The sequence below is a fragment of the Belonocnema kinseyi genome, chromosome 10, assembly GCF_010883055.1.
Source record: "Belonocnema kinseyi isolate 2016_QV_RU_SX_M_011 chromosome 10, B_treatae_v1, whole genome shotgun sequence".
Lineage (NCBI taxonomy): Eukaryota > Metazoa > Arthropoda > Insecta > Hymenoptera > Cynipidae > Belonocnema > Belonocnema kinseyi.
In genome coordinates, this window is record NC_046666.1 from 42,983,136 (window position 1) to 43,004,499 (window position 21,364).

At 29.0% G+C, this 21,364-nt stretch overlaps 2 protein-coding genes across 2 annotated transcripts in view; both read right to left on the minus strand.

Annotated features, from left to right (window-relative positions):
* LOC117181467 (smoothelin-like protein 1) overlaps positions 1-8,875 on the minus strand; it is a 29,907-nt gene extending 21,032 nt beyond the window's left edge. The window contains exon 1 of the mRNA XM_033374144.1: positions 8,655-8,875. Within this exon, the coding sequence (XP_033230035.1) occupies positions 8,655-8,691 (37 nt within the window). The 5' untranslated portion in view covers positions 8,692-8,875. The remainder of the gene's footprint in view (positions 1-8,654) is intronic.
* Position 8,876: 1 nt separating this feature from the next.
* The window catches only part of LOC117181096, a 42,411-nt gene continuing 29,923 nt past the window's right edge, over positions 8,877-21,364 (minus strand). Inside the window, exons 5-7 of the mRNA XM_033373665.1 lie at positions 13,570-13,607; positions 13,355-13,471; positions 8,877-12,668 (exon numbers count right to left, since the gene is read on the minus strand). Coding sequence (XP_033229556.1) covers positions 8,896-12,668; positions 13,355-13,471; positions 13,570-13,607 — 3,928 coding nt within the window. The 3' untranslated portion in view covers positions 8,877-8,895. The remainder of the gene's footprint in view (positions 12,669-13,354; positions 13,472-13,569; positions 13,608-21,364) is intronic.

A 21,364-nucleotide genomic window follows, 5' to 3' on the forward strand; every position in this document is an offset into this window, starting at 1 on the left:
TATAAAATTATCGAATAAAATTTTAAACGGAAAATTTCGAAAGAAGCTTTTTATGGATTAAGATTTTTAATATATGAATTTAATTTTGAATGTATGGCATGTGCCGTGTGGTGCGTGTTTCGAAGATGGATTTTAATATTCAAGCGGAAAATTTAATTTAATTAATTGCCAGAAAGCAAAAAAAAGTTATTTGGGGAAATTGAGGGTTCATTTCGAAATTGAGGATCCAAACTTTAGAGCCGTATAATAAATAATAATTTGTATTAGTTTGGTTCGGGGTTTCAAGTTGATTTCAATTTTTCTTACAAAGTTGAAGTGTCTCGTATATAATTTAGTATATAACTCAAGTTGTGTATTATTATATTGTGTTAGTATTTTTCATTTTCAGAGACCTGCAAATCAATTCTTATCTAATCACTCTTAGTATTCTAATCAAAAGAATTTCATAAAACGCTGTTACTATTTAATATTGAGTTATTGCAAAAGTTTCTAATCTAAAGACCAGAATTAAATATTATTTTTCTAAAATTCGAGGCAAAAAACAAATGCAAATGCAAATTTTCAGTTTAAAATTAGGTACATACTACCAGGGTGTTCTACTCTACCTGGAAAGCCTGGAATTCTCAGGGAATTTTTACATATCTGGAAAAATGTGGAAATGTCAGGGAATTTTTTTGAGAGCATGCCTTTTTTAAATTACAGTATAAAATTAAATAACGATAATTCTTCATTTAGAAAAGTAGCTTTATATTATTATATTTAATTATTTTGTTGAAAATTATTTTTTTGTTTGAAAATAATTTCTTCAACTGAAATATAACTATTACAATTTTGGTTGCAAATTCATCTTTGAAACATCAACTGCTATATTTTTTGTTTAGAATTAATTTCTTTGGTCGATTTGATCGATTTTAATTGCTGAAAGTTAATTTTTTTTTACTGAAAATTTAACTATTCCAGTTAAAACTTAAACTATTTTGTTGCAAATTAATATTTCTTAAACTGAAAATTTAATTATTCCAGGTGAATATTCCATCATTTAGGTTAACAATTCAGCTCTTTGGTTGAGCATTCATTTTGTTGAATAAAAATTGAACAGGTCAATTTTTTGTTGAAAAATTATCTTTTCAAGTTGAAAATTCGTCTTTTTTAAAAGTGGAAATTAACCTTCTTGGTTGAAAATTAATCTTTTTTGTTTAAAATCTAACTATATTCTAGTTGAAGATTCATAATTTTAGGTGAAAAGTCATCCCTTTGGGTGAAAATATAACTATTTTTTTAAATTAGTTTTTTTTCGGTCGAAAATTAGTTTTTATTTTTTGAAATGGAAAACGTAACGGATAATTCCGATTCAATATTCAATTTTTTGTTGAAAACTCGAATTTTTTGGTAGAAATTAATTTTGTTGGTTGAAAATAATCTTTTGGGCTATAAATTCAACTATTCTAATCGAATATTTATAATTTTAGTTGAAACTCATCACTTTGGTTGAAAACGCAACTATTTTTTTGCAAATTAGTTTTTTTGTTAGTAAATATTATTATTGTTTGAATTGATAATCTGATTAACTATGACAGTTGAAAATGCCACCATTTTAGGTAAAAATTTATCTCTTCGGCTATACATTAATTTTTTAACTACAAAAATTTAAATATTCAATTTTTGTTTAATAATTTATCCTTTTCAATTGAAAATTCGTTTTTTTGTAGAAATGAATATTTTTTGTTAAAAATGAACCTTTTTGGTTAAAAATTCCATTATTCCATTCTAGATTCATCATTTTTATTTCAAATTCATCTGTTTTGTTTAAAATTAAACAATGCCAGTTAAAGATTTCGAATTTGTTTTTTTATTTTTACTTTTTGATTTATTTATATATTTTTTTAATTTGAAAATTCATTACTTAATTGAAAATTTATTCTGATTAAATATTCCATAATTTTAATTGAAAATTAATTTTTATGGTTAAAAATTGTTTTAAACTGAAAATTGTACTACACCATTTTTGGTTGGAAATCGATCTTTTTTTAGTTAAAAATCCAACTCTATGTTTGAAAATTGGCCTATTTTAGTTAACAAATCAACTATTTTGTTAAAAATTCAGTCATATTGTTGAAAAATTGTCCTTTTTGGTAGAAAAATAATATATTTGTTTGAAAATGTCTTTTTTGTTGACAAGTCAAGTATTCGATTAAAATATTTATAATTTTAGTTAAAAGTTCATATTTTTGATTGAACGATACACTTTTTTGTTAAAATGTTGTGTTTTTTGTGTGGAAAATTATTTTTTTCTTACTAAAAATTCAGCTATTCGATTTTTGTTTTAAAACTTATATTTTTTAGTTCCAAATTCAGTTATTTAGTTGAAATTTTAATTTTTTTTAGTATCAATTACTTATGTAATTAATCGATTAATATTTAAGAATATCTTGTAATATCATTTTTTTAAGCTTTCTAAATTAAACTTATTTAATTGAAACCCTAGAAACGGAATAAAACGTGTTTTATAATAAACTAGCGAAAATTATACATGGAAAAACTTGAGATACCGGGAAAAATCCTGGAAGTGGCAGGAAAGGTTTTTTCTAGGATTTGAGTAGACACGCTGACTACGCATATTCGAATTTTAATATAAATCCGTAGCCGCCTCCTTCGAATCCTTGAGCTTCCGATGGTAGGAAAATTAAATAAAAAATAAAAATTCCATACATTATTTTACTTTTCTCTTGAGTAATTATGTATTATAATATAAATATTTAAATTAAAAATAAAATTATAATTTAGATAAAGAACTTTAGACATGAAAGTTCCTTACACGCTCGTTGAATATTAATTTTAAAAAATAAAATAAAAATGTGAAAAGGGGCGTATATTACCTTAAATTATAACTATTCATTCAGGTAAAATTGGCTGAGATTCATAAAATCAGTTACATATATTGTATATCGAAGCATAAATGTCGAAGAAAAAGCTTCGAGAGCAAAAGCAATTTAAAAATAAATTTAATAATAATAATTGTGAAAAATTGAACCGTAAATGAAAAAGAAAGTAAATAAAAATATGAAATAAATAGGAAATATTTAGAAAGCCAGTAAATTAATTTAAAAAATAGTGATAAAAGATATAAGATTTGCCTTCCGAATGAATAAAAAAAAGTCATTTTTAAATCGGTTAATAACTTTCCGTCCGTTTTTTAATTCGAAAATTCACAAAAATTTCTCCTGGGCCAAAATGCACTCCCCTCAAAATATTAGTACCCTCTCTCAAAGGCCGGGCTGTTATTTTTCTGAGTTCGGTAGCTATATTCATTTGTCAAAAAGCTCCTTGACTAATATCAATTTTACGCAAATTCCAAAAAGGCGATTTTTGATTGCCTGAAGATAATTGAAAAAAACCCAGGAAATGGAATTTTTTGTCAAATTGAACTTTTAAACAATTGAATATCTACCCTAAATCCAGGGTGGTATTGGGAGGGCAGGGTGGCCGCCGCACAGGGAAAACCTTTAAATCAGGAATTTTTTTTAGGGAAAATCAGGGATTAAAAAAATGCAAAAGTCAGGGAATTTCTGTAAGAAGCATTTTAAGTAACTAGTGAAAATAATCAGGGCTGCCACACAGTCACTTTTAGCAATTTATTTCTCGAAATTCTTTCTTCAAAATCTCATAAATGTATTTTTTTGAGAATTAATATAATAAATAATAATATTAATAATAATTAATATTAATATTAATATTATTGATATTAATAATAATAATAATAAATAATAATAAATAATAATAAATCAATCATTTGAAAGGGTTTCAAAGTATTTTAAAGATTGCAGGTTTTTTTTTTACTGTAAAGGAATTTTTAAGAGCTTTAAAAAATTTCAAAGAACTTCGAAAGATTTTAAAGTATAGTGAAACTCTTCAATACCCTCCCTTCTATAGCCCTTCCAAGAATTGACGCCGCGCCGCAGGTAGGTATAACAGGAACTGCTTGGGGGCTGCAGGGTCTGCGGGGTCTGCGGTTGTCACTGAGGCGAGCACTCAAGCGTGAACAAACAAAAGCGGAGCAGGCTATAAGGAGTTAGTTCCCACCCACCGTCAGCTCAAAAAATCGGCGCTATAGAAGAGTTTCACTGTATTAGAAATTTAACTGCGTATTTTAAGTATTTCAAAGGAATTTTGAATAGATTTTAATAATTTGAAGGTATCATAGAGGATTCTAGAGATTTTAGGGTACTTTGAAAACTCCAAGGAATTTTCAAGAACTTTAAAAAGTTTCAAGTGATTTCAAAAGATTGGATAGGATTTAAAATATTTTATCGTATTTTTAGAGATGCTAAGACATTTTCAAGAGCTTTTAAAATTGTCAATCAATTTGCGAAGGTTTGAATAATTTTTAGCGATTTAAAAATGATTTCATGTGGTTTTAAAGAATTCCCTAGAATTTAGGTCGCTAGGGAATCATTTTGCAGGACCTATATAGTTATAAAATATTTTAAAGCGATTTTAATTATATTTTAATAATTTTAATTTTAATAATAAGAAGGAATTTCAAATTTTTAAAAAGTTTTTAGGTTATTTTAAAAAGTTCCCAGAAATTTTCAAGAACTGAAAAAAATATTATATAGGATTTCAAAAGATTTTACAGGCTTTGAAGTATTTTAAGTAGATTATTAAAAATAAAAGAAATATCAAAGAATTATAAACATTTTAGTGTGTTTTTGAAGTGTCTAAGATATTCTCAAGAGCTTTCAAAAATTTCAAGGAATTTAACAAAAATGTCCAAGGATTTGAATAATTTAGAAAATTTGAAAGGATTCCAATGAACTTTAAATTTATTTTAATAATTTAAAGATTTAAAAAAAATGTTGAAATATTTTAGGATACTTCTAAAAAGATTTAAAAGGATTTCAAAAGATTGTACAGGATATAAAATATTGTAGAGAGTAGTTAGGGTATTTTTAAACATTCCAAGGAATTTTTAAGAGATTAAAAAAACGTCAAGGGATTTAAAAAAAGGTTAAAGTATTTGAAATAGCTCAATGTATTTTAAAAAAAATTTCAATAAACTGAAGTGATTCGAAAGGATTTAAAAGATTTTTAGAAATTCCAAAGAATTTTTAAGAAATTAAAAAAACTTCAAGGGATTTCAAAAGAATTTAAAGGATTTAAAATATCTTAGGATGTTTTTAATAGATTTTAAAAATTTCAAGTGAATCCAAAGAATTTGTAAGATTCTAGGGTATTTTTAGAAATTCCAAGGAATTTTCAAGATCTTTAAAAAGTTTCAAAGGATTTCAAAAGATTTCAAAGGATTTACATTTTTTTAGAGAATTTGAAAGGATTTCAAGGAACTTTAAATTTATTTCATTGATTTAAAGAGATTAAAAAAATGTTGAAATATTTTAGGGTACTTCTAAAAAAACTTCGAAGGATTTCAAAAGATTGTACAGGGTATTAAATATTTTAGACTCTTGCTGATAGAATTAAATAATTTAAAGAGTTTCCAAACAATTTTAAAGTTTTTAAATTATTTTAAGGAATTTAAACACTTCGAAGATATTTTATTTTTTTTAGAATTTTAGAAAATATTGTCAGATTCCATGTAATGATTTCAATTCTTTAAAAGATTTCAAGGTATTACAAAAGATTTTAAACAATTTTTAAGATTTTAGGATTTTTAAAAAGATTTTAAGGTATTTAAAAAAATTCCAAGGAGTTTTCAAGAGCTTCAGAAAATTGTAAAGGCTTTTAAAGATTGTAGGGTATTTTTAAGAATTCTAAAGAATTTTCAAAAGTTTTCAAAAGTTTCAAGAGAGTTCAAAAGATTTCAAAGCATTTGAAAATTTTTGGGGAATTTCAAAAGATTCCAAGGAATTTTCATTTTATTTCAACAGTTTGAAGGGGTTTCAGAGAATTCGAAATATTTGTTGTTAGTTAAAAAAATTCCAATGCATTTTCAAGAGATTAAACAAATTTCAAGTGACTTCCAAAGATTTAAATGATTTTAATGGATTTAACCATATTTTTGTGGTATGTTAATGAATTTTCTAGAATTTTGAAAGAATGTAGTGTATTTTTAAACATTCCAAGGAAGTTTTAAGAGATTAAAGAAATATTAAGGGATTTCAAAAATATTAAAAGTATTTGAAATATCTTACTGTACTTTTAATAATTTTAAAAAATCTGGAGTGATTCGAAAAGATTGGTAAGATTTTGAGAAATTCCAAGGAATTTTCAAGAAATTAAAAAAATTGCAGGGGATTTCAAAAGAATTGAAAGGATTTGAAATATCTTAGGCTGTTTTTAATAGATTTAAAATATCTTAGGGAAATTATAAATATTCCAAGGAATGTTCGATTTATTTTGATAATTTAAGGTAGTTTTAAAGGATTCAAAATATTTTAGGTTATTTTAAAAGATTCCAACGCATTTTCAAGACAATACAAAAATTTCAAGGAAATTGCAAGAATGTGATTGGTTTTAAGGAATCTAACAAAATTTTAATGGGATTTTAAAGAATTTCCTTGAATTTTTAAATTTATAGAATGATTTTATAGGGTCTACAATGGTTTAGAAAATTAAAAAATATCCTAAGGTATTTGATAAGACTTAAATAATTTAAAAATATTTTAAATAATGTAAATGATATTAAGATGTTTTTAAGAATGTCGAGGAAGTTCTAAGAGCTTAGAAAAATTCCAACGAATTTTAGAAGATTTTAAAAGGATTTGACCAGATTACCGACGATTTTAATGATCTTATGGTGTTTAAAAACTCTCTAGATATTTTAATAAATTTTCCAGGCTTTCAGGAAATAATAAATTTCATAGAATTTCACGGGATTTTATCATATTTTAAGGATTTCGAAGAATTTACTCAAGAGAAGTGAGGGATTTTGTAGAGTTTCAAAAAGTAAAATAGATTTTCAAATATTTTTTTCAATTAATTTAAATTCATTAGGAATTCTGAAGAAATGTATCAAATCCTTTTGAAATCCTTTAAATTTTTCTAAATTCATTTTAATCCTCAAACGGTACACTGGTACGAATTCGCACCCGAAGTTTTTTCATTTTGTTGGCATTTACGCAAACACAGCTGCAGCGAATTATCCCCACATATATTAAATATATATGTTAAATATTCTAGTTTTTATCATATGTTCAATATATTAAATAATTAATATTAACATTGCAAACAAACCAATTCGCACCAGTGTACGGTTTACGCATGCTAGGTTGGAGCGTACCGTTTGAGGGTTAAAATTAATAAATTAAATGGATTTGTAATATTTTTTTATTGCTTTCAATTTTTGGATTTAAAAAAATCAACTTGAATTTTTATGATTTAAATTTAATTCGTCTCATTTATCTTTAATTCCTCTAAATTCACTCTAATTTAACTGAAATCAATGAATTTTTTCATCGTTTTCGAAATCATTTGCATTCTTTGGAATTTAACTTGAATTGTTTTGAAGACTTATGAATCAAATTCTTTTTAATTTAATAGTATATTATGCACCTAGGGAGAGAAGAGGAACTTTTTCAACGAGGGTATGTTTTCAGTAGGATATTTTTTATAAGAAATTGATGATTTTAGACTTTTCTCGAAATACAGTAATGATTTCAGCCCATTTTGGATTTCGAATTCGGTAATTTTAAAGGTAATTTACGGTAACTTACCATAAATTTCCCCAAATTCAATTTAAAATGTCTATACATTTGCGGGAATATATAGAAATTCTTGATCATTTTTGGCAATTTTACAGGTAAATATGTGACTTACCATAAATCAACCAAAATACAATTAAACCGATTTTTATAAATGTCTGGAAATTTACGATTTTTCCGTTAATTTATGTTAATATTACAGGTAATTTAAAGTAACTTAAGATAAATGACCGAAAATTAAATTGGAAAATATCTATTAATTTATGGAAATTTTCGGTCATTTATGGTCATTCTACAGGTAAATAGGGTAAGTTAACTTAAATTAAAAAATTCAATTTTAAACATTTTTATATATGTCCGGATATTTATGAATTTTTTGGGTAATTTATGGTAATATTACAGGTAATTTATGGTAACTTAAGATAAATTACCCAAAATTCCATTTAAAAATGTTTATAATTTTCCGGATTTTTTGGGTAATTTATGGTAATTTGATCAGTTATATATGATAACTTTTCATAAATTACCACAAAATTCAATCATTTGTAACCAAAATTTCCTTACAGGTTTTACGTTAAGTGGGTGAGCTCATAGCTTCATAAGCGTCGAAAAGGGCTGAAATCATTCATGTGTCACAAAAAAAGAACATTTTGTCACTTTTAATCACTTTTTGGTTTCGAAATAAGTTACTTTTGGTAACTTTTTTCAAGTACATTCGACTGTGACAGCCATGAAAATAATAAATAATAAATTTATAAATATAAACTTAAAATTGTTTGATTCCATTTATAAAAGATATTAAAAATGTGACAAGATTACAATTTTGGTCTTCAAGTAAATGGTCAGGGAAAATTAATAATTAGTCAGGGAAAAATCAGGGAATTTTGAAACCGAAGTTTAGCGGCAACCCTGGAGGGTGAGTTTTCATTAGTGGTGGTAAAGTTGCTGCTCTAAGGTAAAAAATAAAATCATCCCAAATGAGACAAAAGAACTCACTGCTTATCGGAGCTGCCTCGAGTTTACTAACATCCATCTCTACTCCATGGCTTCGGAAACACACATCAGACACGACATAAAAAATAGGCTTTCGGCTATCACAGCGTCTTAAACTCAGCGCGGATTCGTTGCTCGCTGCAGTTTTCGTTAATTTTAAGTTCTTGCAAAGACGCACTAACTGGTTACTTATCAAACAAAAACGTAAGGCTCTGATGAGCGCGAATAGGGGATGATCGCACTCCTAGTAACGATTGTCGTTTCGGGTCGTTTCCTTGAAAAGGCTGTCGAAGGCCTTTTCAACATCGGCGCTCTCATCAAAAATCTTATTATCATCATAAATATGAGGCATCGTGTGACTCCTTATCAAGCTACTGGGATTTCTCTTCATAGCCAAAACCCTCTTGCTCTTCACCTCCCTTTTGGGTTCCACTGAAGCTCCCCCAGGACCTTGGAAATACCTCTGGATCCGCTCCTCCATCTTCTTTATATTATCAGATGAAGAGGAAGCTTCAAACTGTTTCGAGAGTCTCAAGGAAGGAGATTTTGGTTTTGGGGGCTTTAACAATGTACTGGAGTTAGCCGGAGGCACTGTCAGATTGGTTTTGGACATGGCTAGCTGATGCCAGGATTCTGACTTTGTCAGGACGATGTTCCTGGATGGCCTGTTAGCACAGGACATTAGATACTCATCACTAGAATCCACATGACTGGTGTTCTTCAAAACAGGTCTTTCTTGTTTGAACTTAGGCTGAACAACCTTAGAGGGGTTCACCACGTTGATTTTTGGAGGTATCAAGTCAGCCCGAGGAACATTCAGTGGTCTGAAGTGCCTCTTGACTGGTGGGTTATTCCTCTCTTCGAACATGCTGATCTTTTCCTGAGTCCTTCGACCTTCTCCACAATCTCCGTGTTTTGGCTTGTTACCAAAGATGAAGGAGGGGCTAGTTAAGGATCTTGGATCCCCGAAAGAAGGACTCTCGCGTCTGGCTGGAACTGCAGGAACTGTTGGTATTTCTTGGCACATCCTTGTCGGACTCTTCTCATTCTCTTGCATCCTCCTGATGAGATTTTGCTGAAGTAAATTGTGTCTTTGAATCTCTTCAAAACTGGCTTCGGAATCTTTACGCCTCGTCTCAACCTTTGGGATATCTGGTGTATCGTCGAAGATCGGATAGGGAAGAATTTGTGGTTTTGGAGGTTCAAAGGACTCGGTGTCGGGTACTGAGGAAACTGTTGCTATTGCACAAGTGTATCTGGTGACTACTCCATCGGGGCTGATGTCTTGATTTTGAATGTGTTCCATATTTGGTATGAATTCTTCTTCTTTGTTTTCTTCTCCTAAATAGAGGCGAGGTATCTTGTCGATAGAGTTGCTTCTGATCGGAACTGGAGGAACATACGGATTTTCATCGTAGTAGTAGGAACTTTTGGCTCTTGTCACTGGATCGGGTTTGTAGTTCCTAAAGAGGATTCCATAGTTTGTACGTTCAGGAACTGGAGGTCCTATTTGTTCGGGTCTAGGTGGTTCTGGAGGAATTTTAGGAAGTTCTAATGTTAATCTAGGAGATTCGAGTGGCATTCTGGAAGACTCAAATTTGTTAGCATCCAAGGGAAGTCTCATTTCCGTAGAGTCCCTTCGTTCTGGGGTGTAATAATGATCAGAATTTGGATAATACTGGCGATTAATGAAGTCTTGACTTTGGTAATTGAGAGGCTTTTTAGTATCATAAATCTCGGATGTCTGAACAGAAGCATTACTAGATCTTCGTTTAGCTTCTCCATAATTCGGGTCTTCTCTGGATTTTTCTTGATAGGGTACGGTCCCTGTCTGAACACCAACAGAACTACGAACAGGTTCGCTGATTAGTTTACTGAACCTAGAACTCTCGCGTCTCCGATTATCTTCTGGATTCTCAAACCGATGTCGTGGATGATTTTTAGGTTTCTGATCTGCTCTTGTTTGATCGTATCTGTAGCTGAGACTTGGAATTTGAGGAGGATTTACATTAACTGGGTAAACGTCATATTGTTTTCGGTGATTTTTCTGAGGTTCGAATGTCTCCTGTTGCATTTTAAGGAGTTTTTCTTTCGATTTCTGGAAGGGCCCATTCTGGTTTGATATGAAAGGCATCTTAGGTTCCTTAGGGTAGTCCTGGATTTCATCAGTGACTGTGAATTTAGATTTAGCCAATTCTAAGTGACTAGGCTTATTGAGGATACTCGACCCCTTTGGGGCGAACTGTTTGCAGAAGGAGTGGTAATTTAGATGACCGTTTTCGGTGACTCCTTCAAGTCTTTTATCTTCATGAATATTTTTGAAGATATTTTCAGCAGTTTTGAGTTGCTTGCCTTTAGTTCTCAGAAATGGAGGTGGAGGAGGATTTTGATTCTGCTCCTGGTCGAACATCTTCAACTTTGCTTGGAGATTACTTCCACCTTTGGGAATATATCCAGGTTTAAGGAAAGCAGGTGTTTCAATTTTCGGTGGTTTTTCTATTTTCTGGAAAGGTGAAGTCGGTGCATGAGTAAATCCGTTGGACTTCTGGGCTGGTCCGTAAGATAATCTGAAGGATCCGAGAACAACATTCTCATTATCAACAATAGACTTCCTCTTGCAATCCACTTTCGGAGTCTCTTCTGAATTGTTTAGGTTCTCAGATTTGTCTGAATTCTTATCAAAAGCAGTTTTTATATGAGAAAACCGATTGTTCCAGTTCTTGTCTGCTACCGAATTTTGCCTGTAGGCAAAGTTCTTGAAGGGAACTGAAGTAACGGGTGGTCCAGTGTCATTATTTTTGTTAATAAGCGCCAGAAACTTTCGATCATTTTCGGTCTTGGGCTGAAAGGAGGGAATAACGTTGGCACCATTCGAGACCACCTTGTCGCTGATATCAATCGGTCTTCTCAAAGAAATACATCCATTCTGGTGACTCCTTTCAGACTGCATTTGGAGATAATTGGGAATATCTATTGTATTAGCTCTTTTTATCCTCGACTTCTTAGCGAGGAATTTGTTATACTTTGGAGTAGCAGGTTGTTGATAAAATGGTGGAACTACCTGTTCATTGTAGTTGTCGTCTAATCTGTAGTCCTCTAAAGAGTTATCCAAAAGCCTAATATCATAAGAGTCATCCTTCGGTTCTCTGATCCTGTTCTGAAGACTCTGTTGTTGATTGATCACATCCTTCATGTACTTTTCATGAATTTGATGAAACTTCTCCTGCACTTCTGGCATCGTCTCAATTTCTTGGGGTTTTTCCAAGTTTTTTGCTATCTTTTCCGAATGCTCTTTAGTATCTTCTTTGTGTTGATTTTGGGACAAGCTGAGCCGGAAATCGAATTCCGGGTTGGATTGGCCAGAGTTGGGACTGAGGTTTCGTTCCTCGAGCGACTTTCTGGCTCTGGCTAGTTCCTCCCTTGAGACCCCGATGGTGTGGCGTTCAGAGCGGTTTCGCCTTTGGTCTTGGGGTTTGCTATCGGATGTTTTAGGCTTGATGGCGTCTTCTGGGATCTTCAACTTGGCTAGGAGGTTCGAGATGAGGCGGAGGAGGTGAAGTTTGTTCGTGGGGTCGAGTGTGGAGTTGTATTTGGTGAGTGCGCCTATGTCGACGCGCTTCAAGGTGTCCTGGAGACGGGCCAGGGCTGTTTGTATGTCAGAGAGGAGCAGCTCTTCAAGGAATTTGAGGTCTAGCTTGGGTTTGGTCACTGTGTCGCCTTGGTCCACGGAAGTGTCGAGGCCGGACGCCCAGTTTCGAAGGTCTTCCTCGGAATCCACGCCTGAGTCCTCGAGGGGCGGTTGGTCCTCACTGCTCCGACTGGAGCAGGAGAGCTCCAGAGCCGAACGCAGACGCTCTACTAATACTGGCAATAAATTGCACTCACCGGGCCTGCTTTGTTGCTGCTGGGGCTGTTGCTCTGCGATCCCCGGAGTCAAATCTGTTGGAGGCTTCGCGTCCGTGTCGGTGCTGCCAACATTCTTTTCCGGTTCGTCGCTCTTTGGCGTCGGCGTGCTCTCTGAAAGACCACGGGAAAGAATTCCTTTACTACTATACTCCGTGGGCGTTACATTGCATGCCATACTAGAAGTTCACCACCAAAAAAGTTAGAATGAGTAATACAGATTTTTGTTTAATTATAAGGAATTGATCATCTTAAATTATCGACACTATGAGAAAACTACTTTACTCATCTAAAATTAACTTATTACTTTACAGTTGGATTTAGTTTATTTAAAAAGTAAAGGGATTGGAAATAAATTTTATAAATAATAACAAAAGTTAATGTTGTGAAAGAAATGGAAAATTGAGGATTTTATGGGGGTAGTTTTTAAGAGCTTTGTTACGCTAGTCGCTAGCCCTGTTTTATTTAAAACGCGGTGATTCTCTGAGAATTTATTTTGGGTCGCTTGTCCTATGCGTACACTTTTAAAGACGACGAGACTTAGCAGCGCAAGTTGAGATTGCTGTTTTTTAAAAAAGAAATTGCGTTACCTTTATTTTTTCACTTGTTTAGTTTGTTACCGGGAAAAAAATTCAGGAAAAGTTTGGGAATTTATGTTAAGAACATTCCAAATATTTATTTTTTTAAATTTATTTCTAGAAGAGTCAATTTTCAATTTGTTTGAATTTTGTTTTTTAATTGTAATCGTTGTTAAAAGTGTTCAGTAACAGGTATAATGAAAATATAGAAATTAGTCAAACCTGATTTTGGTGTTTCAGATCCATCATGATTGTCAGATTCCTTATCTTTGTCCACTTCATTTCTTGGTCTTGATTTTTCAGTTTCGCTGCCCTCTTTGCTTTCCGTGGACTGAGCGTCTGAAAACGGACAAACAATTTTTGGTATAAAAATTAAAAACAAATCAAATTAATCCCAATTTTCATTTTTAAATGTTGATATAAAAAATGTTCTTTACCTTGTGTCTCCGACATTTTCCTGGATGTGCAAGGACACCTGGAAATATAAAAACGAAATTCAATATACGGAACAAATTAAGCTAATATAAATGAAAAAAGTATAATAAATTTAGTCAAGTATGATAAAGAACAAAAATAAAAACTTTTGGATATATTTTAGAGAAAGAGTGGAAAATTTTCAAGCTATTTTCTATATTGGTGCGGTACCAATAGTGAAGACTTCTTCGCTCTAAAATAGGCTCGACTTAGAATAAACAGTTCAATTCTGTTAATTTCGTAGCGCTCGACGAAAACGTTTCGCAATGTAAGCTCCGACTCTCCCATTTCTAATTTCTGCTCATCGATTTTTATTCTAGAAAATAAAATTTCCTAATGAAATAAGAAATTCTTTTAAACTTTTGTAATAGGATGAAGGGGTAGTCTGATGGATGAGTATTTGATTCGTATTCCAGCAGTTCAGGGTTCGAATCCCAACGCTGAAAATGCATCATTAACAATTTTTCGAATCCTTTCTGGATGTTGGATTTCCTACTCAAAACTCTACTTGAAAAACTTTTCTTTTTAAAATATTGTCGACAGAAAATATAATTTAAAAAAATATAAATTTATATATTTTGTATTATAGTTTTGTTTCGCTTCTATTTTACTTGTAAGTTTTTCAAAAAGAGTTTAGAGTTTGAAAAAATGGATTATTTTTCTTGCTAATGTAAAATAAAGCAAAAAAGTGAAATTTATTTTTATGTTTGGTAAATTTCATTCAAGATTTCCTATTTATATCTATCTCCATTCAAAACGGGAGTTTCGTATTTTGTGAACTGTTTCTCATCACTCGAAACTTAATAAGTTGGCAAGTAATACTTCAGACACACTGACGTAAGCGAATTTTCGGGAAGTCAGAGAAACTGCGACTTTAAGATTCTAACGTTAGAAAATTGTTTATTTTCCAAAGACCTAACCACATAAACGTATAGCAAAAAGATAAAAATTTCACAGTTGATATTCTAATGTATCAAAAAGAATTAGTTTAGAATTTCATTTATTATAGCAAAAAGTTATTCCGCTGTTACAAAAAAAAATTGATGTTTAAGGGTTGAAGTGTGGGGAATTAACATAGGAATATATAGAAGAAATAATTGTACTGAAATAATCCCTCTTCCTGTTTCCCGTTTCCCCATTATCCATCGAATAAAAAAATCTCTAAAACATCTAAAATTAAGAATTTTTACACAATTTTTCCATGTTCCCTCTTTTTTTTACTACTTTTAGATTCAATTTTTAAAAGTTATTTTAAACAGAAATTCAAAAAATTGAAAAAGAAGACGCTTTAAATGATATTCATTTTGATGATACCTTTTCATAATATTTCATAAACAATAATCAGATTTTTCACGAAAATAGGGGAATAAATTATTTAAAATAAAATAATCTAGGTACCACATTAAATTCAATTTTAAACAAATCTAATTAACCTAATAATTGATTTTTTCATAAAAAGATAAGAAATTTAACCAATAATGGAACAGTTAAGTTCTCTTGAAAAAAACGAATCATCTACAAAATAGTTGATTTGCCTACAAAACTATTTGATTTTCAGGATAAGACGAATTTTTAACAAAACATTTGAACTTTAAATACACAAATATAAATTTTCAACAAAAACAGTAATTTTCAATCAAATGATTGCATTTTTAACCAAAAAATTACATTTTTAACGAAACAGTGAATTTTTCAACTTAAATTATAAATAATAAAAAATGGAATAGTTCACTCAAAAAAAAGTCTGGTTAAATTAACCAAAATTCTGGTTAAATATGCAAGCAAGGACATATTTAACCAGAATTCTGGTTGATTTAGCCAGACATTTTTTATAGTGCTGATATTTCCATAAAACTATGTAACTTTTGTTAAAAAACAGTTGAATTAATCCAAAAATAGGAATTTAAAAAAAAAATAGTTTATTTTTCACCAAAAAATATTTTTGAATCAAGGAAGGAAAAACATTTCAAGTAAATTGTTCGGAGAACAAGACTGTTTAATTTACAAACAAAAATATAAATTTGCAAAAAATGCTATTTTCAACTCAACATTCAAATCTTCTACCAAAGTAGTTGAATTTTTAACCCAAAAAGATGAATTTTCCACAAAAAAGTTTCATTTTCAACCATAGAGTTAAATTTTCTATTAACATGATAAATCTTCAACCAAGAAAGATGAATTCGAACGAAAAATGTAATAGTGGATATAAACGAAAAAATATTTTAATTTCAAATAAAAAACAGTTGAATTTTATTTTAAAAAGAGGAATTTGCAACAAAATAGTTTATTTTTTAGCCAAAAGCGTTTTTAAAGCAAATTTTTGCATTTTTTATAGATTAAAAAGAATTTAAAGTAAAAATGTTCAATTTTTAACCCAAAAATATCAATTTTGAATAAAAACGTTAGATTTCTACCAAATAGTTGAATTTTCTACCAAAATAGTTAAATTTTAAACCAAAGAGACGAATTTTCAACAAAATAATTACATTTTCAACCAAAGAGTGGAATTTTCAACTTAAATTATGAATCATAAAAAAATGTAATAGTTGATATTTCCATAAAAAGATGTAACTTTTTTAAAAAAAAAAGTGAAATTAATCCAAACATAGGAATTTAAAAAAATAGTTTATTTTTCAAACAAAAAATATTTTTGAATCAAGGAAGGTAAAACATTTCAACCAAATTGTTCAAATTGAAATATGTAATCGTTTTTATTTTACCAAAAAAGATTTTAATTTGGAATTAAAAACAGAATTCATAAAAAAAAACATAAGACGAATTTTCAATAAAATAGTTGTTTCTTTAACCAAAAAAGATTTTTCAGCCAAGAAAGAAAAAAATATCAACCAAATTATTTAATTTTTTTACCTAAAAAGACGAGCTTTCTAAAAAAAAATTGAATTTTTAACCAAAAAGGATGACTCTTTAACGAAATTATTAAATTTTTAAACAAATAATAATGCTGTTTACCAAAGAAAGATGAATTCTGAAACAAAAATATAATAGCAGGCTAGATTTAAACTTTTTTTTCAATTTTAAGTTAAAATTGTTAACTTTACCAATTATGAACTCATTCAGTTTTACACAAACTCTCTACCAATAGCAACCCGCATATAAAAAATGTACATTTTTCAAACAAAATTTTGTATGGATTGAAATGTTTATTGATTCAGTTTTCATGTAAAATTATGTGAAGTTAATACTTTGAACACTTAGGTTGTTTTTAAAAGGATTTTTTTTTCTTTCAACTGGTGAAAATTTGAAGATTGAGTTGAATTTTTTTTCACAGTTAAAAACTTAATTTTCTACTATTTTTAACTGCTGAAAATTCAAGAAAAAGCGTATTTTTTCTTAAAAAAAAGAAAAAATGTTATATTTACATCATTTCACCTGGGAATTTAATAATCATTGTTATCCATAAAAAATGTTGGAAAAGTTTATTTTTTTAAAAGGGTTGCAATTAGCAAAGAAGGTTTTAGAAATAAATATTGATTTAATTGAACTTCATATAGCGAATTTATATGATTTACCAAAAATCCCAACAATCGTCATTTCAAACGCTTTTAGTTTTTAATAATTAAGAACTAAAAGCGTTTGAAATAGATTTTTTTTATAAAAAAAAAAACTTTTCAAATTGATCAACTGAAAACATAAATGAAAGATTTGTAAAACTGAACTGTTGTCCAAATATTAAAAATTGAACAATAATTTATTTTAGAACAATTCTCTATTTATACCAATTAAAAAATTTCAAGATTTTAACGTTTAAAACTTAATTTTTTCAATTCGAAAACCCTTGAATCCAACAAATGAAAATGTCTGATTGAATGTGTAAACAAAAATTCGAAATAAAAAACTCTAAATTAATAGATTCTTGATTGAACGCTTTTATACATTTTCAAATCCTTTTCAAATATTTGTTTAGTCTAAAATATTTCATTTTTAACCTATTAAATTTGAAAAATTTTAATTGAAAAAAGAACAATTTTTTAATATTGAAAAATATTTAACAGTTCTTTAATAGAGCAATTATAGAATAAATATTAAAAACTGTACAATTTAAAACTGAACTGTTTGAAATAGCATTGAATCGTTAAAATTTCAGTGTTAATTTATACTGTTCCATTTTGTATTTGGAAGTGAAATTGTTGAATTTCAAAAAATAAATAACACTTCAAAAATTATTAATGCAAAAATGAGTTAAAGCATAAATAATTTATCTTTTAATTTAAAAAAATTTCTCTATAAAATTGGTTCACTGTTTTATTTGTATGAACAGTTGTGGAATTTTCCATAAAAAAATTAATTTTTTTATTTTCTGTGAAAAAAAATCCTCCTTTGCTCTACTGGGAATCGAACCCAATCTTCCGATTGCCGGTCGAACGCTCTACCCACTAAACTACTAAAGAGATAAAGTTTAAGTTTAAGTTTTTTTTTCTTTTTTTCTTAACTTTTTGATAATAAATGAAATCATCTTTTGTAGGATAAACTAACTTTTTTATCTAAAATTGATCTACGGAATCGCCGTGATCCCAGGACTGATATAAAATAATTAAAAAAAAAAAAAATCGAATGTAATCGGAGAGTACTTTTGAAGGGGACATGAGTCACGGTCAAAATACAAGTTGACAGGGCTGCTGCCTTTGACAGACTCGCTGTCGGTGAAAGGTTTTGGCAGACCTTCCGCGTTCTATTTAATCCTATGTACGAGAGCAGGCGAATTTGGATGAGTAACGAGATCAGAACGTGAACCAGGTGTGCGGTAATTAGTATTACCGATCTCTACGTTCTACTTTCTCTTCTTAAAATTTTCTTCTAATTTTAAATTTCATTTTCAATTCTTAGTTCTCAGAGTGCGTCCATATATTACGTGGTACGTAGGAGAGGGGGGGGGGGGGAGTCTGCTCTAACGTCACAAAGTTTCAAATATTAGAGGGGTTGCAAAGGTTTTGTAACACGTGACACTTCTTGGATTAAAAAATGAAATTTAATCCGTGTAGATATAATATCAAAGATCCTAACGTAAACAGATAGGCCCACTTGAATCACTTCTCTTCGGTTTGGCCGCATGACGCAACATGATGCAACTAATGCGCTGAAAATGCGGGTCACGCTTGACTGAGCACCGCCTCTTTTTCGGTCACGCGGTCCCCGAATCATCAAATTCCGAGGACAGAAATTCTAAGATCGACTTAAATGGGGTACTTAAATGGGATTTTCAACCGAACAGTTTACAATTCAAACTAAAAAGACGAATTTTTTAGATAACAGTTGGATTTTAAGCTACGAAGTTGAATTTTTAATCAAGAAGATTAATTTCCTACCAACAGACGAATTTTTAACTTGAATTTAAAAACAAATTTGTTAATTTTCAACTGTAATAAATAAGTTCTCAACTATTTGAATTCAACGAAAAAATATGAATTTTTTAATTGTAAAAAATTTTAATTAATTTTTTAACAAGCAATATTAATTTTCAACAGAACACATAAATTGTCTACTTAATATTGGAATTGTCATCTTGTAATAGAAATATTTTCAACCAAAAATGCAATAGCTACATTTTCAGATAAAAATTTAACTTTAACAAAAAAAATTGATTTTCGAACAGAATAATTAAATTTTTTAAATAAATAGCTCAATTGTTGAGCAATTAATTTAATTTTCTACCAAAGTAGCTCAATTTTCAACGAAAAATATAAATTTAGTCCAAAAACTTAAATTTTGAACCAATTAGTTGAATTGAACAAGACAAATAAATTTCTGATCAAAAAAGGTGACTTTAAAAAAATAGTGGAATTTTTAACAAAAACATTTAGCTTTTAACAAAATAGTTTAATTTTTTACCTATAAAGATGCATTTTGGATGAAGATTAATTTTATACCAAAAGACGAAAATATTCTTTTGATATAATTATGAATTATATTAATTAAAGATTATAATTTCAACCACTTCAATTCAACTATAAAAAAAGAATTTTTAATAAAAAGTAGTTGAATGCTCAACCTAACAAAAAAATTGTTGTACAAACAATATTCATTTTCAACAAAATACATGAATTTTCTACCTAACAGTTGAATTTTCATCCTCTAAAAGAAAAAATTGCGACCAATAATGGAATGGCTCAATTTTTAGATAAAAAATTTAATTTGAATATAAAAACAAAGATTTCCAAGAAAATTATGAAAATTTTTAAATAAATAGTTTAATTTTGAAGTAAATAGTTTAATTTTTTACCAAAGCAGCTCAATTTTCGATCAAAAATCTAAATTTTTACAAAATATTTAAAAGTGCAAAAGTCCAAGCTAAAAAGTATCAATTTTGAAGATAATTGTTACGTTTGTGACTAATAAAATGAAGTTTTAACATGGTAATACAATTTTCAAAAATAATGAAGTCTCATCGAAAAATGTAATAGTTAAATTTTTAAATTAAAATTATCGTTTTCCAGCCACACATGCAGTAAATAAATCAATCAATAAATTTTCATTTGAAAAAAAGTAATTCTCAAACAAGCAAACATGAATTTATGTTACATGTTTTTACGAATAAAATGAATTTTTATCAAAGTAGTTCAACTGTCAACCAGTAGTTGAATTTTCGATAAAAAAGTTGACTTTTGAACAAAATTGTTTAATTTTCAACCAGATAAATAGGTTTCAGACGAAATAGCAGAATTTTTTACAGAAAGAAATAATTTCTGAATCAAAATGAATAAAAAATTATTCATATTTATTTATATCCCTTTTCCCTCCTTTTCGAGAAAAAATACCTTATTACCCCTTTTTTAAACCAAATTTGATCTTATGTAAATAAAAATAAATTCTTTTTTTCTGAATAAAATTATGTTGAGATGTGGCTGAAGCCCCATGAAGTTTAAGACTTATTTTCTATAGGAAAAAAAACGTTTTTGTAAATTTTATTCAGAATCGTCAATATTAGTTGAATCGAGTTGAAACTCAACAATCCTGTTCACAATTAGTGATAAAATACGAAAAAAATAGTAGGTACGTTTTAAATTTCACCCCCATTAGCTTTTTTTTTATAGCGTCCCAACAAAACCACATAAGTGAAAAAATGTTAAAAGCTAATTAGCTAATTTGAGGTTTAGATAAATTGTTCGAACAATTTATTATTGCATTTAGCCATATTCTCTTAAAAAAGAGATAGAAAGTCGCGGTTTTATTCAAAATTTTTCTTTTTTTGTACAGTTTTATATTAGAGTTAACAAACGTAATTTTTGACACACTTGATAATTATTGTCAATAATATTATCTTTAAATAATTCTAGAAACTGCCTTTATTATCACATTACTCAGTGAAAAGTGAACAAAAAGTTTAGGAGTTCAGAAAGAAACCACAACTTTTTAGCACTTATCTAAGAGGAGATACTTATAAACATTAATAAATTGTTTAAACAACTATGTTTATTAACTTGTTTTATTTATTACTTTACTGAGTAAAAAGTGGGTAAAAAGTTAAGAATTCTAGAAAAAGCTGCAACTATCTATCTTTAATAAAGAAAAAGATAGTTATAAAGTATAAACAATCATAATTTAGTTAAATTATAATTTTTGTTTAATTGAATTAATCATTAAATCACTCTTAAGTAAAAAGTAGATAAATAGTTAAAAAATCAGGAAAAACCGCAACTTCATAGCTTTGTTCAAATTGAATATTAAAAATAATAAATTATTTAATCATTAATTAATGATTTAACTCACTCTTATTGAAAATTTAACAAAAAGTGAAAAATT